Below are 25,807 nucleotides of genomic sequence, written 5' to 3' on the forward strand. Positions count from 1 at the left end.
ATCTGCCTGCATGAGTCGGCAATTAAAATGAAGTCACAAAACGGGAACTGGTCTGACACTAACAGATATGGAAAACGAGGGCCATTAAGTCCATCTTGCATGTGACTATGAGAGGAGGGGAAGGTTAACTAACTATGGAAAGATCTAGTCATTTACAGTATAAACGGAGGGAGGCATTGCTAGAAAATTTCCTTCGGCCTTCAGTACAGCAACGTGGCTTTTAGGAATACAAAACCAACTACAACACAAGAATCCTTGGCTTTTTCACTTCCCCACATATTTCTCAGCTTGATTGATTGATTGGTTGGTAGGTTGGTTGGTTGGTTGGTTGACTGGTTGATTGATTGACTTGATTTGTATACCACACCCATTAGTGAAGAGGCCCTGCTCTGGGTGGTTTACAATAAAAAGCAACGCAAAACCAGAAATAAAAGTAAAACTGCTAAAAAAAACCACCCCACAATTAACAACAAACCAAGAAAACCAATGGCACAAAAACAGTATTGCAGAAAAATGGCAGACAAAACATGAGTGGTCAACATGAGTCAGAGTGCAAAACTCCTTGAAGTTGCTCTGTGCCATCCAATTAGGAAACTCATTGTGAACTTTATGGGGCTTTCAAGATAAATGAGATATTTAAGGAGTGGTTGTCCAAGGGCCACGTACCCACATGCTTTACAGATTAAACTGAATAAGTCTGTTTTGTGCTGTCTCAAACCTCAACAGCATCACCTTGCTGACAAAAGTCAGCATAGTCAAAGCTATGGCTTTTCCAGTAGCCATTACTTTCTTGGGCTCCATGATCACTGCAGACGGAGACAGCAGTCACGAAATTAAAAGACGCCTGCTTCTTGGGAGGAAAACGATGACAAACCTCTACAGCATCTTAGAAAGCAGAGACATCACCGTGCCGACAAAGGTCCGCATAGTCAAAGCTATGGTTTTTCCGGTAGTGATGTACGGAAGTGAGAGCTGGACCATAAAGAAGGCTGACCACCAAAGAATTGATGCTTTTGAATTGTGGTGCTGGAAGAGGCTCTTGAGAGTCCCCTGGACTGCAAGGAGAACAAACCTATCCATTCTGAAGGAAATCAAGCCTGAGTGCTCACTGGAAGGACAGATCCTGAAGCCGAGGCTCCAATACTTTGGCCATCTCATGAGAAGAGAAGACTCCCTGGAAAAAAACCCTGATGTTGGGAAAGTGTGAGGGTGGGAAGGGGATGACAGAGGACAAGATGGTTGGACAGTGTCATTGAAGCAACCAACATGAATTTGACCCAACTCCGGGAGGCAGTGGAAGACAAGAGGGCCTGGCTTGCTCTGGTCCATGGGGTCACGAACTAAACAACTAAACAACAACAACGTTTTGTTGACAAAAGCAATGCAAAAAGAGTGTGGGTTTCTATGCATGAAAAACATTAATGGAACAATGAAGAAATGGAACAGAAGAGAGTTGGGAAGAAAGGGAAGTCCAGCAGAGGTGGTCAAGGTGGAGGCCTTTGGGTGTTGCTGGGCTGCAACTAGACTAGAGTGATCTACCCCTCTCCAGGACAGTGAGCGCCTGATGAAACGGCAGCCCTAACTCCAGATCCCTTTGTGAAGTTCATGAAGTCTGAGACTTATCCTGTATTCTGATGTATTCATGGCGTATCCCCTTCTACACCATAATATATATGGGGGAGTACACCATAATATGTATGCTGATCCCAACTGAAGCCGACCCATTGACCCAACAGGGTTTACGTAAGTGAGACTTACCTTTTGGCAACTGACTCTGTGGGTCTACTCTTATTTGGAATTGGAGATGAAAAGGATGTGCCGTTTGGATTGTATAGACTCCAACTCCCAGAATCCCCTGGGTAGAATTCTGGGTGTTCCAGCCCACAAACACCTTCAGACATCCATGTAAGTTTCCGGTCTTATGTATGTATCGTGTGCTGTCAATTCAATTCTGTCTTCTGGTGACCCTTCCTAGGGTTTTCAAGGTTTTCCCTTTCCTCCTTCTGGGGGCTTCCTGGGACTGTGCAGCTGGCCCATGGCCACACAGGCTGGCTCTTCTCTCAGTAGACACAGCGGGAATTCGAACTCTCCACAGCCAGAGACCTAAACCACTGAGCTATCCAGCCAGCATAATAATTGTGTGCCATCCTTAATGTGACTCTCTCCAGGGCTTTCCAGATAGAGAATAGACAGACATAGTTTAACATTTTCTTCTTCTGGGAACATCCTGGGACTATGCAGCTTGCCCAAGGCTACCCAGGCTGGCTCTTCTGCGATACAGAGTGTGAAATCAAACTCCCAATTTCTGACTCTGCAGCCAGATACCTACACTGCTGAGTTATCCAGCCAGTCTTGGTGCCATCAAAGACCCCTGTGATCTATACTTACGTACATACAGAATTAATTTTTTTTATTTGCTGTTGTGTAATAACTGGAGGTTTATTCAGTTTACTATTTTAATGGCTGCATTGTCTGAAACCATCTGACATCTCTTTTGGTTAATGGTGGTACAGGACTGTGTTAAATAAGTCAGTATGTTTCTTGCAGAAGCCTAGTCCATACCTGGTGAGATGAAGAATGTCCGCCATAGCTTCTTGTCACGTGTAACGTCCCTGATTTCTCTGGTCATGTTCACCAATCTGCCAGCTACTGGGGGCACACGTCGAAAATCCAGGATCCTAGTTAAAAAAGGGTAAAAAATTAAGAATTTAAAAATAATCTCTTAACACTCCCCCTCTGATAAGATAGGTATTATAGGGTTCCCCACAGATCGTATAAATAAATTTTAACATATGAATGCATATACAGTGGTGCCTCACTAGATGATGTTAATCCGTTCCATTTAAATTGCTGTCTTGTGAAAACATCGTCTAGCGAAAAGCGTTTCCCATTGGAATGTATTGAAACCCGTTTAATGCATTCCAATGGGGGAAAATAGTCGTCATCCAGCGAAAATCACCCATAGGGAAGCAATTTTACGGAGTGCCAATTAGATGTTTAAATTTCTGTCTTGCGAAGCATCGGTCCCGAAAACACCCGTTTTGTGAAGATCGCCCATAGGGAAGCCATTTTCCGAAGCTGCTGATCAGCTGTAAAAATAGTCGTCTTGCGAAAAAACGGTCTGCGAAGCACAGACCAAATCATTGTCCAGCAAAATCCCCCCATAGGAAAAACCGTTTTGCGATCGCAAAAAGTCAACGTCTAGCAAAAAAAACAACCGTTTTGTGGGGTAATCGTCTTGCGAGGTACCACTGTATATTTGCAACAGAGTCGAGTGACATCCAACACAGCTCATGAGCAGAGTCTTGACCGCAGTGCTGCAGTTTAACCACTGTGTCACCAGGCCCTTCATAAACATCTGAAGGGCCACCCAGTCTCTGTTTTAAACTAAAGTTCAGTGGGAGCCCTTTTTGTCAGATACATATTTTAAAAACAAACGATGTTTCTTACCTATCCAGATGAAACGCTGCAATTTCAGCATTATGTCTTTCGTAGTCAGAGAAATAAAAGAAGTCTGGAGGAGTTTCCTGCTCTCTTGTCTGTCTGAAAAAGAAGGACAACCACCAAAGGTTTATTTACCTTGAGAAGAATCCCTTTAAATGTACAAGGAGCCTGTTTTCAGAGCACACACTCTCTCACTACTCATATTAAAGGTGAGAATCTTTGGGTTTCTGAATTAGAGATGGGCACCAACCATTGATTTGTTTATTGGTCGAACAGATGGTTTCCGGTGCTTCAAAGCCCTGCCTCCCCCAGCAGGCGCACACTTGAAGGAAGCAGCCTGCCTTCCCTGCCCCACTTCTGAGTGGGCGCCTGCTGGAGGAGGCAGGACTCTGATGCCCTAAACACCTGTTCAGCCACTAAACAAACCAGCATGCACTGCCAAACCAGCAGTTTGCGTCCATCTCTATTCCAGTTTTTTGGCGCACAACTCTTGCTGTTGGTTACCACTGGCTTTGCCAATTGCTGTCTGGGACAGCTGCAGTCCAAAATATCTAGAGGGCCAAAGGGGGCCCCCCACTTCTGATTCGCTTCAAATTCAGAGGGGTCTGGGGACTCCCACACCTGTGTGGGGTGGGAAATTCGCTCCGGGTTTCGGTCCGAACTTTACAGGAGCCAATCAGAGGTGCTCAACCAAGTTTAAACACGGGGTTTAAAGTTTTAAGTTCTTTAAAGTTCTGCATAAAATCCAGAGTGGATTCTCTCCACTTGCATAATCAGTCACTAAATCAAACCAGTAAAATATGTCAGTGGGGGGTTCACCTCCCACCCCTTGTTGCTGATATAAACATTCAAAACTACTGCACACCCAGTTAAGACAGTCAACCCACATAAGCCAGCATTATTTACAAACTATGATAGTTGCTTCCCGGTATCCCATGTGCTTACTTTCTCATGTGCGTCAAGAATAAGGAGAAACACATTGATAGAAATGACGCTTCCCCCTCTTGCGATGCCTGGCATTTTGCCCAGTAAACCTTGAGTTTTGCACAAAACACAAGTTGTATTTCAAGGCAAATCGAATATTTGTGGGGTGCAAAAAAACAACAAAAACCCCCCCACAAAACCACATTTCCCCTTAGCCCCTTGCTTCTGATGAAGCAGTATGCCAATCATTTTGCCCTGTTCTAATTTTTACTCTTTTAAGGAAATTTTTCATTAATTAATTTTGCATTTTACAGTCATGCCCCGCTTAACGATTACCCCGTATAATGACGAATCTGCTTCACGATGTTTTTGCAGTCGCAATTGCGATCGCAAAACGATGTTTTAAATGGGTTTTTTTTTTCGCTTTCTGAAGATCGGATAGATCGATGGATGGGTACGTAGGTAATCTTGCTAGCAGTTGATCATACAACAGTACCCTAAAGCAACATAGGCCATAAATTACTGCATGATGTACCAAACACCCAAGAGCCAAGGAATATTTAGAATGGTCTGATGGTGAAACCGATGTTTCATTCAACATTTCATTCTGTTTCCGTATATCTGATGAAGTAGACATGTCCACAAAAGCTTATATTAAAATGTAATAGTCTATATGGTGCCACACTTTTTTGTCTTGTCCTGTTTTGCTTCTTTGGATATTGCCTGACCTACTTTCAATAGTGTGTCTTGATGCACTGTGACAGCTGGGCAAAGTCTTGTTTCTCAAGACTAATTTTGTGGATTCTGGTCCTACCAGACTCCTCAACCTTTTCATTCAGGGGAGAAAATGTGGAAGAACTCATTCACAACCTTACTTCATTAATGAGCAAGTCCCTCCACCAATTCTACTCGGATGGCATTTCCAAGACTTAGTACCTCCTTAGGAAGATGAATAATGTCTGCTCAACTTATGCACCGATGTATCCATGGAGCAGAAACACACCAGACCTATTTCTAGCCCTTCTGGAATCCTACTGTTTGGTTTCTTTGGCATTATCAGAATCTTCCTGCGGCATAAACCGTTTCTAAGAATAGGACGCCACCCGTCACCCTGCGACTTAGAAGGATGACCAAGAAGATTATCCACTCGCAAGAGTAAGGAACTGGGGCAATGTTTGGCTTCCCAAGGTCCCATCAGACTCCCTTAATAGCAATGACATGCTGTCAAGTCAATTCTGGCTTATGGTGACCCTTTTCAAGGTTTTCCAGGTACGAATAATCAGGTTTCCCACTCCTTCTGCAGGCAACCTGAGACCGTGCAGCTTGCCCAAGGCTACCCAGGGTAGCTTTTCTCCTGGAAGGCCCAATGGGGAATTAAAGTCCTAGTCTCTGATTAGATGAGCCATCTAGCCATCTAGCCAGCAATCAGATCCCCATATTCACTACCAAGAAACAAAACAAGGTTTCCCCATGGGAGGAAAATGACATTGTCCTTTTTTAAAGACATCTACAGGAGTTGCTATTCATCTGTCAAACAGACCGCATTCCCCAATACAGCTTCCAATGCTCAAACTACCCATTTCCCCAAAAGCAGAAGCTGGCCCCCCTGAGATTCCTTGCTTCTAGGCAACAGAAGAAATGTCGTTGCTGTTTTCATCAACATCGACCTAATATGATATCGGCCTCTCTGCATGAAAACATTAGGATCCTTTCCCTTCGAGAAATAAGCAGACACTCACTGCAAGCACCAAAATAATGGCTGAACGCAGCTTAAAAAGTCCAACGAGGTTGCAACAAAACCACCACCATAGTCGTTTTGCATGATCTGCACAAAAAAGAATTCTGATCCTCATTCTCTTGTCCTGTCCAGAGTGTGGCTAAACACCTGACCCTCTTAAAGGGTGAGAACCATAGCGACATGCTGCCATGGAGTCATCTGTGTAAGGAAAAGAAGCTAACATTTCCATCTATAAATTGGTGGCTTCCCATTCCTAGAGATTTTCCACTGTTAGGATAATAGTTCCCAACCTAGGGTAACCCAGATGTTCTTGGACCGCGATTCCCAGAAGCCTTCACCATTAGTTGTGCTGGCCAGGATTTCTGGGAGTTGCCCTCCAAGAAGACCTGGATTATCCAAGGTTGGGAACCACTTGTTTTGAGCAATGGTTCACAACCTTGGATCTCCAGATATTCTTGGACTAAAACTCCCAGAAGCTTTCACTCCCAGCTGTACTGGGCAGGATTTCTGACAAATGTGGTCCAAGAACATCTGGACCCGACCGCTACTCTAGGAAGAAGAAAAAAGCCTGGGACGGCAGGGAAAGGAGGGCACTGAAGCACATAACGAAGAGAAGCCAACGGGCTTATTAAGGATTTGAGCCTGTAATTGGGCAGACGTTCAGCAAAGTCCTAGCCTATCAGGAGACCAATATCCTAGCCTATCAGGGCAATAGTCCACTTACAAGATCACAGCGTAATGACTGTATTTACTTTCTGAAATATGAAAAAGTGCATCTCCTTCTTCCAGACTGTCTCTGCTCAAGATCTTGAAGACTTTCACTAATTATGCCAAACAAGATTACAGGCATGTGATTACTGCGATATAATCACACCCTTGGGTTAAATGAGTCTGATTTCTCACACCCTAAGGCTAAATGTTCCTCAGAGGCGCCATTTCCTAACAAAATAGCGCACACCTTTGATCTTGTTTTATTGCTGGTTGCTAATATTCTTTGCTGCATCACAGAGGTTGCAGCATCCCTCAGAGTTATGGGGAGGGCTGCATGCTGGCAAACTGTTTTAAGTGATTTTGTATTGCAACCCAAAAGAGATTAGAAAGGTGAGTGCTATTTCAGGGTGCATTAATAGAAGCATGGGGTCTCCAAATCTCATGGAATATTAGTTCCCCCTCTATACGGCACGGGCTAGGCCTTATCTTGAATTCTGTGTCGGGGACAGTGCAGTTCAAGAAGGATGCCAACAAACTGGAACAAGTTCAGATGAGTGCAAGAAAGATTATCATGGGATGTGCACCTCTCTCTCTCTGTGTGTGTGTGTATGTGTAGAAGGAGAATCATGTCCACCAGAGGTGGAATTCTCTTGTTATCTGGAGCAGTGGTCCCCAACCTTAGGCCTCCAGATGTTCTTGGACTACAACTCCCAGAAGCCTTCACCACCACCTTTGCTGGCCAGGATTTCTGGGAGCTGAAGTCCAAGAACATCTGGAGGCCCAAGGTTGGGGACCACTGATCTGGAGGGAGACTGGTTGGGTATGCCCTCTCCAGAATCTAAATTTATTTATTATTTTTATGCCTAACAGATAGACTCATTCTGCTGCCATGGTATGTGTTATGTACACACATTCCACTAATGTACCCTCGTGGAATCTTCTCAAGATGATTTCTGCAGATGTTCTTGCTTTGGAGCCCCACAAAAATAGTCTTGATGGTCCTCCACAGGACAGACAACCCAGAAGCAGAAGTAGACTAGCTTGGCTGAATGTTTGTGGATCAGTGGCGGTGAACTATTTCCGCCCCCGCTCTCACTGGAGAACCACATTCCACCAGGAGAATTTGAGTGAGGGGGCATAGAGAATTTTGGCAATTCTGGGCGATTTGGGGTTGCTGTGTGGCATTCTCCAGGAGCCACATGGACCTCCAGAAGTGCGATGACGATGAAAATGAAGACAGAGATGATTTGTTAATAATAATGAATTATGAAATATAATGAGTATGAAAAATAAGTTAAAAAAATTAAACTGGAAAATAACAAAAGTTGGTATTTGGGGGCAGGGGGGTTGATCTCTTTCTCAGAAGCCTTGCGGTTTATTTAAAAGGCGAAAAGGAAGCTTCTGGGAACGGTTGTTCTTTTAAAGCCGCAACCGTACAGATTGGTTAAAAGCGTGCGGCCAATATGGTCACAAACAAGGACAGGATGATTTCAATTAAAATAACCAACCAATGCTTGAATGTGAGCCTGGAGTGGCATTGTCTGATATGACATCTCTTGGCAGGTTGGTTGAAACCTGTGGAACTTCGCCCTACTCACGACCTCTCCGGGATGTCTCGTTTCCAGCATCCAACCCAGCCTTCTCAAACCGTCAACTGTCGTCTCCGTTTTTAAAAGCCTTCTCAAAACGCTGCACGTTTACAATGGAGAAAAACTCCTCTGCTACCAAGTCCTCTTGGCTCCATAGGCACTCCCCGGGATTCTGACCTTCCAAGACAGGCCAGAGCACAGACTTAATGCTTCTCCCCATGCCGCAACCCTATGTTACCCTCCTTCCTGAAAAATTCATGCACCCAAAGAGGAACAAAATCCAAATAGGTAACTTTCAGCACTTAAGGTGAGTTCACACTGAACGACTGGGAGGCATTATCATATTTCCTTGTGAACGGAAAAAAAAAATCCCAGCATGCTTGTTGGCCAGCAATGGGGATGGTCCTCCCCCTTGACTACAGTACCATCATTCTCCATTCGATCTACCTTGCAGACACCTTACAAACATCAGAATGCGATGCACTTGGGAGAAACGCTTAAGTTTTTGAGGCTGGGCCTAGCTCCATCTGAGTTTCCTGTGGCTGCTCCAGGAGCTTTCTTGCTGATGAAAATTAGGTGAAGCTAGGTGGGACGTGGGCTAAACTGCAGAAGCCTGTGCTGCAGGGTCAGAAAACCAAGCAGTCGTAAGATCGAATCCACGCGACGGAGTGAGCGCCCGTCGCTTGTCCCAGCTCCCGCCAACCTAGCAGTTCGAAAGCATGCAAATGCAAACAGATCAATAGGGACCACTTCGGTGGGAAGGTAACAGTGTTCCGTGTCTAAGTCGCACTGGCCATGTGACCACGGAAGATTGTCTTCGGACAAAACGCTGGCTCTATGGCTTGGAAACGGGGATGAGCACCGCCCCCTAGAGTCGAACACGACTGGACAAAAATTGTCAAGGGGAACCTTTACCTTTACCTTAGGCTTAGCTAAGTCTGAATGCCTTCTTATTTAAGTCTTTCTTCTCTTCAGTTGTTTGTACGATGCCTGCAAGGCAGGGCAGACTCTCAGAATGGAGAATTATGGTGTTTGTTGTCTAGAAAATCTGAACATCCCATCCCTTGTCAACAATGCTGGAAGATGGATGATATCTCCATCCCTGCTAATTTTTTTTTTAAAAATATGATCTTGTGACTGTTGAATCCACTATAGCCTGAGGAGCCATGCATTAGGGAGAGCGTTAGCTTTCTCTCTCTATCCCAGGATGTAAATTGAGGAGAACTTACATTTTACTCTGCCTACAAACCAGATTCAGACCAATCACATATTCTGGATCAAAAACTGAACCAGGATGCCCAAAACTGTTTCTGGAATGAAGCAAAGCTAATTTACAAATCAATTTGTTTCTAGACCACACATCACATTGGGAGGGTTAAAATTCATTTTAGCGGTATTAAAAAAAGAGAGAGGCATATTTAAATATGCCCGGTACACAAGCTTCTGAAGCCACCTATCTGAAAAGAGGCAGGTTTCCTCCCCCACTGCATCTTCACGTTTCATGTGCCTCAGCACAAAATAAAGTTACAACCACTCTGTTTTCCCAGTGCAAACGAGTCAAGGTATTGACATCACATATTTGCAAATAAGTTTGGATCCAGGTTGCGAATTGAGCGGGAGCATTTGCACATCAAATGGGGTCATGCTCAAGACCCCCAAAATGTGTTACAAATCAGATCGGGGAACCTCTGCCCAGCCCTATGCTTGACGGTTTTCTAAGCACCGTGCTACGAGCAGACACCCAACTTCCAGCATTACGGCTCCATGCAATAATAATGATACTAAAAATAATGCGAATTGTGAACTTTACGATTTGGCATTTACACATATAAGCATCAAATGATTTTTCTTCCACCATCACTGATTGTAAAAAAAAACCCCATCTCTCTCTCTCTCTCTCTCTCTCAATTTCTCCTGCTGGGTGTACGCAGCAAAGAAAATCTGAGGATATATATATATTTTAATGGCGTAATGGCTCTGGAAAAGTGGGGAGCAGGGACAGTTTGCTGACAATACGTTCTGCATTATTTATATGTAGAGCGTTACTAGCAGAATCGCCAGGAAATATTGTGGGCTTCTAGGAAGATAAATATATTCATTAGGTGGAACTTATTCACAAAGCACACCGTGTGTCTCTGCAGAAATTTAATCACCTCCTCAAAAATATATGCATGTCGCCTGATTTACAGGGGGGAAATAGCTTCTGATGAGATGCGTCCTCCAATATATCCAACTTATAAAACAATTGGGTTTCATCTCCATTTCGCAAAAATACCTTTGTCGACTGATCTGTCGGTACGGGTGGCGACAGACGTAGCAAATCAGTAGATAATTTGCAGCTTCCTTCCCCTTCCCCCCATATCAGATAAATCACTAACAAAAGGACATTAAAGATTGGACATAAAACACACGTTCTATGACCAACTGGGGGAGAAGGGGAGGAAGGAGATTTGCAATATAAATCAGCAGAATATTACAGTAGGAGATGGAGGCGTGAGTGAGGTCTATAATGGCATAGAAACAGGATGAAAAGATGTCTGTGCTTATTTATATGGGAAAAATTTGGCTGCCATTCCGAGAGTCTACGGGACATGCTGATTTCTGCATGAATTGGGAGCCAAGTAGAGCGTCTCTAATCTTCACATATGTGTCCATTCCTTCAGGGCTGCGTTGGGTCAAACAGCTTATCCTGAAAGGAAAAGCCAGCTCTCCTAGGTAGTGGAAGCTGGTGACTCCGATTTCAGGGGTGCGGGTGACTCTGCTCCGGGTCTTACTGGAAACAGTAGTGGAGCTTATCCAAAGTGCTATGTCAGTGGAGTGGGATGGCAATGGAGGATGTTTTGAATATTACCATGTTGTTATAGATGGGCACGAATCAGCGATTCAGTGATTTGTGCTGCTTCGCTTTTCAGGAGAACAGGTATTGGTGCTTCCCAGCCCCGCCTCCTAAAGCAGGCACCGACTCAGAGCCAGTGTCTGGAGGAGGCGGGGCCAGGACGCCAGGGCGCTCCTTCTGATTGGGTGCCCACCGGACAAGGTGGGGCTGGGAAGCACCGAACACCTGTTTGGCCAAACGACAAACCAGCACGAAGCGTCGGTTCGGCAGTTTGTGCCCATCTCTAAATATTATTATTTAATCCCATTATGCTGCTTCAGCTGCCACTGTTCTCTCCAGGATGCTCTGGGTGTAGGCATTGCTCCAGAACATTATGTTCCCCAGAAAGTGGACACTGCTGGAATTCCCAGCAAGCACCAGGGAGAGCTTCTGTTTCCTTGGAAACTAAGCCTGAACTTGGCCTTTTCTGGGCCGTGAGGCCTTCTGGCCCAGCCTTCCTCTAGGGAAATACATTTCAGTGCCTATCTGGCAGGTGGAACTCCTAGAATGTAGAATCTGGAGTCTAAAATAAGATAAAACAAATAACAGAAATCAGAATGCTCTCTCCCTCTCTGTCTCTGTCTCTCTCTCTCTCACACACACACACACACACACAAGCAAAAACAAAGAAAAAAAGCATTGTGATACCTTAGAGACTAGCTATTATATTTTAATGTTAGCTTTTGTGGCCCTTTTTAGCCCACTTTGTCAGACATATGAGATGGTAAATAGGGATCAACACTGTAAAACAGTGATCCTCAACCTTGGGCCTCCAGATGTTCTTGGACTACAGCTCCCAGAAGCCTTCACCATCACCTCTGCTGCCCAGGATTTCTGGGAGTTGAAGTCCAAGAACATCTGGAGGCCCAAGGTTGGGGACCAGTGCTGTAAAAGATTCATGCTGGACTCTTAAGAGCCAGTGGTGTCTGGCTACGTTCAACATACCATAATTTATGACCTCTGTCTGGTATTCAGTTCTACTATAAACATTCCAGCAAGAGTTACAAAGCCAGGCAAAAGCAGAGAGAGAGAGAGAGAGAGAGAGAACTCTAAAGGCAATTAAGATGATTAAACGTAACAACAGGACATTAATAATTCACATTAATATAGGGTATGACCTTTGAGTCTTATCCTGAAATATGGGTCTGGTAGTTGTGAAAGAAAATAACAGCAGATAGTAGCATGATTATTACATTTAGTAATGGCTAAAAAACCTTGACTGGTATTCACTCCACTTATATGTGTGTTCATCATGTGAATACATTTCATCTCAGCTATTTCTCTCTATATGTATGTTTTTGGCTGTCATTGTTACATTTTCCAGATACCTGTGTGTCTGTCTGCTCTGGCTAACAGGGTAGTAAATACTTGCTTGAGGGCACAAATCCTCACTCTGTATCCATCAACTTCTATACACAATTCAGAAGTGCTGATTTTTGTACCCATAATAACTATAAAACTCTCAACACCCTGGAAACAGTTGGACCTATGTGAAGGATTGCATCTCCCCACCTGAACTTTCCTGACTTTTAAGATATTTGGAGAAAACTTTTCTCTTGGTCCTCGCAAACTTACTGGCATATCTGATGAGGAAACAAGAAAGGGCATATTTTTGTGGCTACTCTTGTGCTATAGAACCCATTCCCATGGGAGACCAAGAAGGTCCCCCCTGTAGCATCCTTCCATCAGCATGCTGAGACAGTTCTCTTTAAGTAGACTTTTAGTAAATAATTAGCTGCCGAGGAAGAGTCGTTGTTGTTTTTAAAGTGGGCATTATGCATTTTACTTTCTTCAGTGTACTTTTAAATAGTTTCCAATTGGTATTATTGAATAACTTTAATATGTGCCTATTTTTTTCAAAAAATATTGGTTCTTTTACTTTCAGCTGTCTTAGTATCTGTCTTTTAAGTATTTCATAAGCTGCCTTGGGTCTCCCCAAGGAGAAAGCTGGAGAAAGCGAAGGAAGGAAGGAAGGAAGGAAGGAAGGAAGGAAGGAAGGAAGGAAGGAAGGAAGGAAGGAAGGAAGGAAGGAAGGAAGGAAGGAAGGAATATGAGAACAAGATACTTCCTGGCACTCTCATCAAGAATTCTTGCATTCGATAGAAAAACTTTGGACAAAATGTACAATCGTGCAAAATTACAATATTTACTGCTTTGTGTGCCAAATGCGTAGGGTTTGGAACCAATGAATAGCTTGTTTATTCCTTTTTGAACAATCAGCCAAGGTTCTACATGTGCTGTGTATGTCTCAGAGTTTCTGAAAGGGAGAAGCTGCATGTTTTGCACAGAGCCATTTAATGCAAATTCAAAGAGATTTTTTTTATGTTCCTTGTGCTGGAGGCAAGAAATCTCACCGTGTCTGCAAAGTCCTCCCCAAGACGTTTCACCATGTGGAGACAGACCAAATCGATGAGAACGAGGAAGGTATTGAACATTACCGCCTCTAGAGATCTGATTGGTATTTCCCTATAGGAAACTAGCTACACCCAAGGAGAGTCAGAAGTGAATGCAAAATAATATATTCTGGAGGATGTAGAGCCAGACCATTCAGTGGTGCTAAAGAAAAGCCCGCAGATAAACAGAAGCATTTAAAATATCAACATCAAAAATGTGGACTGTTTTCTCCAAATGTTTTCCAAGGGGCTAGAACAAGGTTTAATTTATGCAAGGACCCAGTGTTACCTGCCTTGGTAAGCAAATGGAGCATTTAAAAGCAAAGCACAGTTGACTGGAATACTGAACAGGATCACACCCTCTCCTGTAACAAGGACATGTGAACACACACATATATATTCACAACCTGACCTTCACTCAAATATAGGAATGTGCTTTTCCCACTGGACAGATGCCACCAGAGATCCATGGTCTCTCTGAGGTCAGAGAATCTTATCTTTCTCCGGCAGCACTTTTCAACAGAGAGTTTATTAAATTCCAGCTCCTACAGACGGGTCCTCAGCTCGTAAATGAAACACCTCTTTGAAAATGACGGGCGCACCAGAAAATCACTGCCGAGCTCCATCAGGAAAGCTGACAAGGAAGAAGCGCTTCTATGTATCTGAAGGTTTTGGCTGTCGCCCAGCATCCCTTAATTGAGATTTAATGAATAATCAGTGATGCAGAACCTTTGGCTTCAATGAGTCTTTCGCTCTCCGAACGAGTACAGAATGGAATTTAACGCAGCCATGGTCACACACATCCTGTTGGCAGCTTCTTATCCCCATCACAGCATCAATGATTACGAATCAATATTATTGGCTAGGAGTTCATTTCTGTTTATTAATTATGATCATTTTGCGATAATCATTCTTGCCCGCCTTCTCCAGGTGCAGCCCAAAGGTGGAGTTGCTGGCAGGAAAAGGTGTAAGCTAACATCATCACTTTGCATTTTTTAGGTCCTGCTGAGGGTCAGTATGGCATAGGGGGTGGTAAGGTAAAGGTAAAGGTTCCCCTTGACAATTTTTGTCCAGTCGTGTTCGACTCTAGGGGGCGGTGCTCATCCCCGTTTCCAAGCCATAGAGCCAGCGTTTTTGTCCGAAGACAATCTTCCGTGGTCACATGGCCAGCGCGACTAGACACGGAACTCTGTTACCTTCCCACCGAGGTGGTCCCTATTTATCTACTTGCATTTGCATGCTTTCGAACCGCTAGGTTGGCGGGAGCTGGGGCAAACTATGGGCGCTCACTCCGTCGCGTGGATTCAATCTTACGACTGCTTGGTCTTCTGACCCTGCAGCACAGGCTTCTGCGGTTTAACCCACAGCGCCACCACGTCCCTATAGGGGGTGGACTAGGGCCCAAAAAACCTGGGTTCAAATCCTCACTCAAGCCATGAAAACTCCCTGGGAAGTGGAAATGGTAAGTTACCTTTTGAAAACTCTGTCATAATTAATAAATCCTAACTAGAGTCACCATAAGTTGGAAGCAACTTGATGGCAAATACGTAGCAGGAATTGTAACTTATTTTGCATTCTCCCAGATATGTTGTTTATGCATTAAGTTGTGTCTGATTTTTTGTGACCCCATGGACCAGAGCACGCCAGGCCCTCCTGTCTTCCAATGCCTCCTGGAGTTGAGTCAAATCCATGTTGGTCGCTTCGATGACACTCTCCCAGATACACAGCACCAAATTCAGTTTTCAGTCTGAAAAAGGTTTTTAAACCTTGTTTTCTGGGCTTTCTTCCACATTCTAGTGCAGTTTTTGTTTTTTCTCCTAAAGATGTATAATTCTGCAAACTTTTCTCATCCTCTCCAGCCATTTCAAATCTCTCTCTGGTAATGTTCTTTCATCTCCATAAGGACAGTCCAAGGAGAACCAGGACACTGGTGGAGATTTTTATAATGACGATATGCACTCTTTCTCATATCTATCTTTTAAAAGTTATTCAGTACAGTGGTGCCTGCCTCGCTTAACGACAATAATCCGTTCCAGGAAAATTGCTGTTAAGCGAAAACATTGTAAAACGAAATTAAAAACCCCACTGAAACGCATTGAAACACGTTCAATGCATTCCAATGGGGTAAAAACACACAGTCCAGCGATGATCCTCCATATGGTGGCCATTTTCGCTGTCTGTATAGCGAGGAATCCGTCCCTAAACACAGTGGGGAGCCATTTTAAGCACCCGGTGGCCATTTTGAAAACCGGATGAAAAAGCCAAAAAAAACCCATTTAGATCATCGTTTTGCAATTGTCATACAGCGATTTCGTCATAATGCGGGGCAATCGTTAAGCGAGGCACCACTGTATTTTATTCCAAATATTGTCCCTCTGTGTCACTTCCAAGTCAAAAGAAATTATCATGAAATAATAACTAAAAACGATCACTGCCTTTTTTTAAACACCAGAGAAAAGTGTATCAGTATAAAAGCTAACAACGAGTAATAAAACTGTAAATCCCTCGTAAGACATGATACGAGCAAGAAAAGAAAAGAAATTAAAAATAAAAATAAAGGAAAAATGAAGGAAGGACCTTATACATGTCAGATCAAAATCAGAATAAATAAAAAATGGACAGGGACTTTACACACGTAAGATCAAAATAAAAATAAAAATGGAGGAAAGGCCATATATATATAAACAAGATAAAAATAAAAATACATTAATAGTGGAGAAAGGGTCTTTTCTTATCCATGTAAAATCATCAGATGCTAGTTGATTGGTTTTTTAAAAAATTCCATCACCTCCCACTTCCAACCAATGTCTAGATATCTTTCTACAAAGTTCCAGAACCTCCCCGTAATCAGTAACAATGACAAAGTAATGAAAGATCACTCTAAGAGAGACAAGGGGTTTGGTAAGTGACTCCCCCCATTGAACATGGAATACAACTCTTACCTTGAACAAATTCAAATCAATAACCTCGAAAGGCGATGAGTGCTCCAACACTGGAGGCATTCAAGAGAAACTTAGACAACCACCTGGCAGATACCCTTTGATTTGTATTCCTGCACCGAGCAGAGGGTTGGGCTGGATGACCTTAAGTTGTTGTTTAGTCGTGTCCGACTCTTTGTGACCCCATGGACCAGAGCATGCCAGGCCCTCCTGTCTTCCACTGCCTCCCAGAGTTGGGTCAAGTTCATGTTGGTGGCTTCGATGACACCATCCAACCATCTCGTCCTCTGTCATCCCCTTCTCCTCTTGCCTTCGCACTTTCCCAACATCAGGGTCTTTTCCAAGGAGTCTTCTCTTCTCATGAGAAGGCCAAAGTATTGGAGCCTCAGCTTCAGGATCTGTCCTTCCAGTGAGCACTCAGGGTTGATTTCCTTCAGAATGAATAGGTTTGTTCTCTTTGCAGTCCGGGGGACTCTCAAGAGCCTCCTCCAGCACCACAATTCAAAGGCATCAATTCTTCGGCGGTCAGCTTTCTTTATGGTCCAGCTCTCACTTCCATACATCACTACAGGAAAAACCATAGCTTTGACTATCCGGACTTTTGTTGGCAAGGTGATGTCTCTGCTTTTTAAGATGCTGTCAAGGTTTGTCATTGTTTTCCTCCAAAGAAAGCAGGTGTCTTTTAATTTCGTGGCCTTATAGGCCCCTTCCAACTACACTTTTCCATGATTCTCTGATCCTTCTGCAACTGACCCTAAGCTCTTTCTGCTTCCATTCCTTGTTAAGCCTCTAATGACCTCCAGGGAGGAAGAATGTTTGGAGCCTGAACTGAGCCCAGCCGAGGCATTTCTGCCCTCCGCACCCGCACGAGGGGAGCAGTCAAGCAATCCTCCGTGCCAGAGGCTTGGTATCCATCTGCTACCATGGCCTTCTGCCTGCTCAAAAAGTTGTCAGACATCATTCCACGTGCCAAAAGAGCATGGATCTGAGGAGACAGCTTGGCTTCGTTGCCTGGGCCTTTCCTTCTGCCCGGATTCCCTCTCCTCTCGGACAGTGTTGAGGCATATTGGCTCCGTCTGGCCTGACCGCAAGCCAACATCTGTTGTCCTTAATGAGAGATGAGCATCTCTTTGGTTCCAGGAGAACGATATAACCAATATTCACAAGTTCTCCCATTGAGGAGGAGAAAAAAAGGTGTCTCAACATCCCGTCAAAACATTGCTCAAGCAATGCGATATTTTTTCCCTCTTGTCGACAAAAGCGAAAAGACCAAGACTGGGCTTTTTTCTGTTTGCAAGAAAGCAAGAATTTGTTTTACTTGTAGAAATCTTGGATTTTGTGCCCAATACAAGGATTTTGGGCAAAACAAGTTATCCTGTGGAAAATAAATCCTGCACTAAAACCACGAACGCAACTCGCTTTTTTTGCCCAAAATAAGTCTCCAAATAAGAAATAATACTCAGAAATCCTTGTTCCCTAAACGTGTCAGTCCGAGATGGGGAAATATGACTCCTTCTCCATGAGGACAATAACCGTGACATGTCCTTGTTTCCCTCAGGAGCCAGGCGTTGCCACACAATCCGTAAGCTTCCCATGCGCGGCACTTGTAATTTCTGCCTTAGCCTTTTTCTTCCCCAGAGTTCAGCCACAATTGCAGGGCGAGTTCTATGCTTGAAGAAAAACTCTAGGAAACACCCCCACTTCCCAATCCTAACAACAGTGCTCTGTTAACGGAAGATCCCTTCTCCACATCTGGTCTATTTGAGCTGGTTTTACCACTCTGAGGATAGGAGCCTCTGTAACTCATCCTCCAGAAGCCATGAATCCAAGTCTCTGGAAACCTCACTGTTCATTCCACTCTCTCCACAAGAGAGGCGTCTGTTCACATATTTATCGTCGCTTTTGAGACACATCCACTGGGCCGGATGCTGAGGGTTACTAAATAATCCAGAGGTTTTAAAGGAGGAAATGCGGGTTGAAAGTAAACACAGATATATAGAGCTAAAATGTCCACCTCCAGGACGTTTGAGCTGGACCTTCAACTCCCTTTGGGTCAAGCATGAGGTCTGCAGCTCTGGAGGGAGGGAATCAGGTTAAAATGAGAGCCATCCAGAAGACGTGAAGGAACAGCTTGAGCGGGCTGGGAAAAGACAGCTTTTATTTGGCTTTTCCACAACGCTTGGCACAAATTTTATTCATGTATTCATTTATTTATATATACAAAAATGCAGATTCCACTCTTCACCTCCAAGACGGAATTGCTCAAAGCAGCTAATGAAGAAGGGAAAAAAGGCATCAAAACAAGAGGATTACCAGATAAAAAGACGACGAAGAAGAAAAAACCCACAACGGAAAACAAATAACTGCCACAAAGAGCTAGCAAGAGTAACAAGAGAATCAAAAGCTTGTTAAAGAAATTATCAATTGCTGGAAGAAAAGACAGAGAAGATGGAGAAAACATAGCTTCTTTTGGGTAGTTCTCTATGGCTCTGTAGTTCATGTGGATCCATTGTCAACAACTGTATCACACAAGAAAATGAAAAGTGCCATGGATCATGGCACCCGGTCTTGATGAGAGGGGGTGGCACAACAAGGCAGAAAGTGAGAAAATTAGGGGTATTACAGAGTGACAGGAAGGGCATCACAGAAAGAGAACAAGATGGACTCAGGGTGATAAAGCAACAGAGAATCCACTGTACACCCTTGCAGTGTTGCCACCCTAACTATTTTGGCTGAAGCTCCACCTAATTTTTCTTCGAGCGACACTCAGTAGCTGTTCCGGATCCACCCACTTCGAAAGTATTGGTCCTTGCCAGATATAAGTTTCTTTACTTCTCATCTCTTGGAGTTTTATTACAACCTCACATGCTGCCTATGGTTTGAATGACTGAGCAGGACGTCTCTGGGCTGGGCTGACTGTCAATCTATCCAGCACTAACCAATCCTTCCTTCTCATCTCTGAATTCACAGAGAGCCCCGCCTCTCTGCTGAGTGTTCCTTTCCCTCTCTTTAGTAGTTTCCTCTCTAAGAGCCTCGTGGTGCCGTGGTTAAACTGCTGTACTGCAGCCAAAACTGTGCTCACGACCTGGGGTTCAGTCCCAGATAGCGGCTCAAGGTTGACTCAGCCTTCTATCCTTCCGAGGTCAGCAAAATGAGTACCGAGCTCGCTGGAGTGAGGGCAATGTGTAGCCTGCAGAATTAACTCATAAAACCGCCCACAGAGTGCTTGAAGCGCTATGGGGGGGGGCAGTATAGTATAATCAGCACGCTTTATTTTTGATTTGTTCAAAGCAGTGTTTGTTAATTTGCTGTCGATACAATTCTCTTTACGTAAGTGTAAGTAACCAAATGTTTTTTATTCTTTCTTCTAGCCATGTCCCAGAGTGAGTTATTGACAGCTTAAGCGCCAGTCAATGAGAAAGGGGTGGACTACCTGGGAAATGTGTAGCTATTCTCCTCTGCGAGTCTCGGTACTTCTACTGCATAGCAAAGGAATTTTTACAGAAATTCAAATTTCTGCAACATCCTTTTTACACACTGTGTCTCTCTTCCATTTTTCTTTTTTTCTCCTAGCCACTCCCCATGGCTTGGAGAGGGGCAAATCGCCAACTTTCAGTTTGATATCATACATAAGAATGGTAATTACCGACCAGGAGACTCCAGGGTTCAAACGGATGTTCTGCTCCTTTGATATGTTTACAGGAGCCAAACTGGCCCCACTCTCCATAGAGCTTCAAAGAGCAGGCACGCCTGATGCATCCTTGCTACGTCAACACTTCAATGCTAGCGGTGATCAAGTGAAAATACTGGGTGTGTTGCGAGCATCAAAGAGACTCCATAGAAGCAACGTCTGCATTTTTCTGGGCTTTATGACTGCAGACCTCTTCCAGTTGGCACTCTTTTCTTCTCTCTGCTCTGTAGGGACTTGGCTTAAATTATTCACTGCTTAATCCTTAAGGCACTCTTCGTTGCATAGATGCACAGCTGTCTAGTCCAAGAAATTTTTAATAAAGAGAAGTGCTCTTTGGTTGTTGTGAGTTCTTTCTTTTAAAAGGGGGTGGGGTGGGGTGGCGGAAGCAGGAGAAATATTTCTTGCTTATTATTAGACATGGGCACAAAGTTGAAAAACGGTGGTTTGTGATGGTTTGCGGTCTGCCACGAACCACCACAAACCGACTGGAAGACGGCACCGGTTTGCAGTGTGGTTTTTGATTCATGCCTAGTGGCGGTGGGCTTCCTTCTGCTGTCCCACCACTGCTGCCTCTCCCCCCCCCGATGCCATCTTCCGAAACAGTGGCCTGGCTTTCCTGGAAGGGAAGATGGGCTGTCAATGTATTTGAAAATGGCAGTGGTGAATGATGAGGATGAGGAGGTGGCAGGACCAGGTAGGGGAGCAATGGGCAGCCGGAAAAAAGTTTAACACTTGATCTCGTTTCACCAAAATGGGTTGCAGGAACTGAACCATGGACCAAAGCACAAGCTAGCCCTGTTTATTTTTTTTTTTTTCTGGTTTGTAGTTCGGTTCATGCCCGCCTCTATTCATTATTGGTAAAGGTTCCCCTTGACATTTAGTCTAGTCGTGTCCAACTCTAGGGCATGATGCTCATCCCAGTCTCCAAGCCACAGAGCCAGCGTTTTGTCCGTAGACAGTTTCCGTGGTCACATGGCCAGCGCGACTAGACACGGAACGCCGTGACCTTCCCACCGAGGTGGTACCTATTTATCTACTTGGATTTGTACATACTTTCAAACTGCTAGGTTGTACCTAGCAGGGACAAGTGATGGGAGCTCCCTCTGTCACGTGGATTCGATCTTACGACTGCTGGTCTTCCGACCTTGCAGCACAGAGGCTTCTGTGGTTTAACCTGCAGCACCACCACATCATTATTGAGAGACATGCAATTTCTCAGCTCTTAGAAAGCAGGGATGTCTTGAAATCCCATGCTTATTGCTTTGCACTATTCCGACTAGTTCATCCCTCCATGAATCTGGAATATCAACACCCCTCATAGAGTGAGATCGTGGGAGCGAACCGGACCAACAAAAATTGCTTTATGCTACTTTGATGACCGAGCCCTGTTATCTCTCCCAGTCGAACCTTTCCTGCAGTGTATCCAAATAAGCATGGGGAGATTCCCTCCAGTTCTTTAGAACTGCAATTGCTAAGCGCACCTTGCACTTACAGACCTGCTGGGATGGATGGATGCAGCGCCACGACAATGGCAGTTAATTGCTACATTGACTCTTGAGTGGCATGTTGATACTGGGAACTCAGTGTGCAAAATTAATTCTCTTTCCTTCCCTGCATGCAGAAAATTCCACACGGTGACCAAATCAGGCATTTTTCAAAAAAAAAGTGTTGAGTCTTACCGCTTGATTCTCAGTTCCATCTAAGGTAGCTATTGTTGTGCTTTAGCCAACAGCCACGGAAGTTTGTTAAAGACAAAGCACATTTACTTAATTTATTTATTTAGACATTTTTACCCCATCTTTCTCCTTAAAGATGACCCAAGGTGGCACATCATTAAAAGACAATAAATTGGCCAGCAAGGAATGCTTAATGCTGCCATCATGGGCTGCTTCTAAGGATGTAACAAATACTTGTAAATCTTCTAGTCCTCAGTGAGAAATTGTAATTCAATGTACCAGGACATCTTACTGAAAGCATGCAAGATTTTTCTTGAGAGCAAAAGAGGCCTGAATCTTTTTCCCCCGCCAACCCATCACAAAACATCTGTGCATTTTTATATACATAAAGCTTGAACTTTATTTTAAAAACTTTGCATTCTGAGCAGCCACAATGTTCGCTGTTTCAGCCAGTGTGGTTCATTAGACAGCATGCACAAAACGCTGTTTGTAAATGCCACAAAATTCTCGCAACCTTGCCCAACAGGAGAAAACGTTTGAAAGAATAAGCAAAGTGATGGATCCCTTGATCGTTCTCTGTGGCGTCTTCTTCCTCTTATGAAGGCTGAACCATGCACAAGATGAGAAATGTCAACCAAATGCCCCAAAACTCTGTTAGGGAGTCAAAAGAATTTGGATGGGAAATTGTGAGTCCAGAATGCACAGGATAACCAAGAGCAAAGAAGAATCCTGCTGTTAACCCATGTCCCCGTCCAAGCTGGATTTTGGTCACCCCTTCCGAATGAGAAAAGGTAAATACTGTACCTAGCCCATTCCCAGCCAGGTTCAGATCTTGATAATATTTCACGGTGGCAGGATGATCCCAGAGGAGGCCATCTTGCATGTAGGAAGGCCAGTTGTGAGGAACATAGACCTATTTGAAGAGACTTCAACATAGCTAACATGTAGTAACTAAACAGCTTGGGGCCAAGCTATCACAACGGCTATACATCCCTTTATACTGTAAGCCTGCCTGAGTGTAAGATCATCAAGAGAGGCCTTTCTCTTGGCCCCACCACCCTTAAAGATGTGTTTGATGGGGATCTGGGAAAGGGCCTTCTCTGTGGCTGCTCCCAGACTTTGGAACTCCCTCCCATCTTTGCTGTCCTCTTGCAAGCAGGTGAAGACCTTTTTCTTCACATAAGCTTTCCCCCTAAGGAGTGCCTGTCTAAGAGAGGTTTCCAAACAGGATGGTTTGTATTTCTCCTGCTTTTAAATCTGTTTGAGTAATGCTTTTACCTAACATTTTAAAAAATACAGTGGTGCCTCGCATAGCGACGATAATCGATGCAGCAAAAATCGCTGCAAAGCGATTTTGTCGCTATGCGATATTAAAAAGCCCATAGGAATGCATTGAAATCCCTTCAATGCGTTCCTATGTGCTTCAGACTCACCTTTAAGTGAAAATCCTCCATACAGCGGCCATTTTCGCTGCCCGGTAAGTGAGGAATCCATCCCAGAAAACAGCAGACAGCCATTTTTTTTACCCGGCAGCCATTTTGGAACTGCCGATCAGCTGTTAAAAAAAATCATCGCTTTGCGATGATCGGTAAGCGAAACAGGGTACCGATAATCACAAACCGATTTTTCCACATTTAAAACATTGCAAAGCGATCACAAAAAGTTAATCACTATGCGATTTCGTCGTTAAACGGGGTGCCCGTTAAGCGAGGCACCACTGTATAATGTTTATTCAGTTCTTTTAAACCATCTTTAACTATTTTTAGCTTTTCATATTGTGTTTTTATTTATGCAAGCTGCCTCGGGTCCTTTTTTTTAGGAGAAAGGCAGGGTAAAATATTTTAAATAAATAAGTAAAGATAAACAAGAGGACTACTCTGTGTGGGTGGGGTCAGAGGTGCAAAGGTGGGCTTAAGCCTCTTGTCCCCTTTTGCTTTTTTTCTAATTGGCCACTTGCCATCCAAACTGCTCTACTTCCACTTCTTCTAGGAATCCAGCAAAGCTGTTTTATCCCCTTTGTTAGAGAGAAGTTGCCAAATCCATAGGCTCCATAGGGTTGGGACTTGGTACTTGGTAGCAAAGACTTGGACTTGGATTTGGTAGCAAAGACTTGGACTCAGACTTGGGACTTGGTAACAAGACTTGGACTCAGATTTGGAACTTGGTAGCACAGACTTGGACTCAGACTTGGGACTTGGTAGCAAAGACTTGGATTCAGACTTTGAACTTGGTATCAAAGACTTGGACTTGGGGTTTGGTAGCACAGACTTGGACTCAGACTTGGGACTTGGTAACAAGACTTGGACTCAGACTTGGAACTTGGTAGCAAAGACTTGGACTTGGGGCTTGGTACCAAAGACTTGGAGTCAGACGTGGGACTCAGACCCAAAGACTTTCCAACATCCCTGCTATTCAAGAGGTTTTTTTAAATTTTCCCCTACCCAATGAGAAGGTACCCAGGGCACACACACCATCTCCATCTCCTCCAGTCACAGCTTTCCCATGTTGTTTGGCATGTTTTACAAGAGAACAACCGAGTGTGGGTGAACATGCCTGCAGAGCTCCATGTAGTTAAGAACCCTGACTGGATGCTTGGATCCAACCCATGTTCTCTCTAATTTTCTGGAGCGCTGGGTGGGAGCCCTCACCCCACGCAGGGTTCCAGCTACAACCGGATGCAAGTGGGCAGCAACACCGGCTTGGCTGCACAGCACCGATATAGTGTTACATGCCTGTGTGACTTAGAGGGAACGTTGAATCCAACCCATTTTTTTTTAAGCCAAACAAAGATTGAAGTTCCATCCAAGCACTACTGCTCTGCTGGCAATTATAAGTTGAGTTATAAACCCACTAAAAAAAGGAAAAACTCAATAAATCATTGGGCTTTTGTGCACATGGTTTTATCACGCATTCATCTCCTTAAGCGCAATGGTTGAACGGCGATCAATAAATAGTGGCTCGCTACAGAAATGGCATTTCTCTTGATGCAGTAAAAGACCGCTGGAACTGTCCAGAATCAGAATTCAGGGCTGGTCCTACAGCTACTATGCCCAATTTAAAATCCATCAGGATTTTTAAGGAGATTTAGTCCTACTAGCAGGTCATTTAATAACAACCAATACTTATGTCTTTTCTAGATTGAAAAAGTCCCACTCTTGCTAGCAATGTGCTGCCAACCGCAAAGGGGATGGACCTGCATTATTGCTTCCTAAATTCCTTTATTACATGATTACTAGTTTACAGATTGGCACCCGAAATCAGACAAAACCGCCCGCAGAGTTTTCGCGGTGAGATTTCAATATGAATTCAAGGCTGTGACATCAAGTGAGGATCAAGAGAACATAAATGTTGTGTGGGGTTATTAAGCACACAAGCTAGGATTTGGTTAAGATCGTCACCTGCTGGGTGCATCAGATCAGGGAAGAAAGCCGGGCATAAGAAATCTCAGTGTGTGGGTACTACCGCTATACAATCAACAATGTTGCCCCTTAATTGCTTCTTCGCTGCATTTCAGCGGCACTTAAAACCTCCCTTGGAGCTTCTTGGAAACATTTTCATTTGGGTTGATTCATGCAGAATTAGCATTGGGCGATGGGATTTGTAAACAGAGCTGGCTAACCTTGCAACCTTTTATGGGCAATTATTTCAGGCGGGAAGAAATAGGTCTTCAAAAAAACATGGTGTCGATTGGCCTTTTTTTTTTTTTTTTTTTGCTTGGCCCTTGTTTCTTGCCTTCAGTTTGGTTTACGAAGTCAAAGCACAAACCAGTTAGAAACCTGCAGCCCGGTAAGAGATTGGTTAATTCAAATTAATAAGTACATCTGCCC

General features: G+C 44.0%; 1 protein-coding gene across 1 annotated transcript in view; it reads right to left on the reverse strand.

Moving 5' to 3' along the window:
• The window catches only part of FAM20C (FAM20C golgi associated secretory pathway kinase), a 90,587-nt gene that overhangs the window by 16,846 nt on the left and 47,934 nt on the right, over positions 1-25,807 (reverse strand). Inside the window, exons 4-5 of the mRNA XM_072983004.2 lie at positions 3,451-3,543; positions 2,563-2,678 (exon numbers count right to left, since the gene is read on the reverse strand). Of these exons, the coding sequence (XP_072839105.2) occupies positions 2,563-2,678; positions 3,451-3,543 (209 nt within the window). The remainder of the gene's footprint in view (positions 1-2,562; positions 2,679-3,450; positions 3,544-25,807) is intronic.

Source organism: Pogona vitticeps, chromosome 13, assembly GCF_051106095.1.
Source record: "Pogona vitticeps strain Pit_001003342236 chromosome 13, PviZW2.1, whole genome shotgun sequence".
In the NCBI taxonomy this organism is placed as follows: domain Eukaryota; kingdom Metazoa; phylum Chordata; class Lepidosauria; order Squamata; family Agamidae; genus Pogona; species Pogona vitticeps.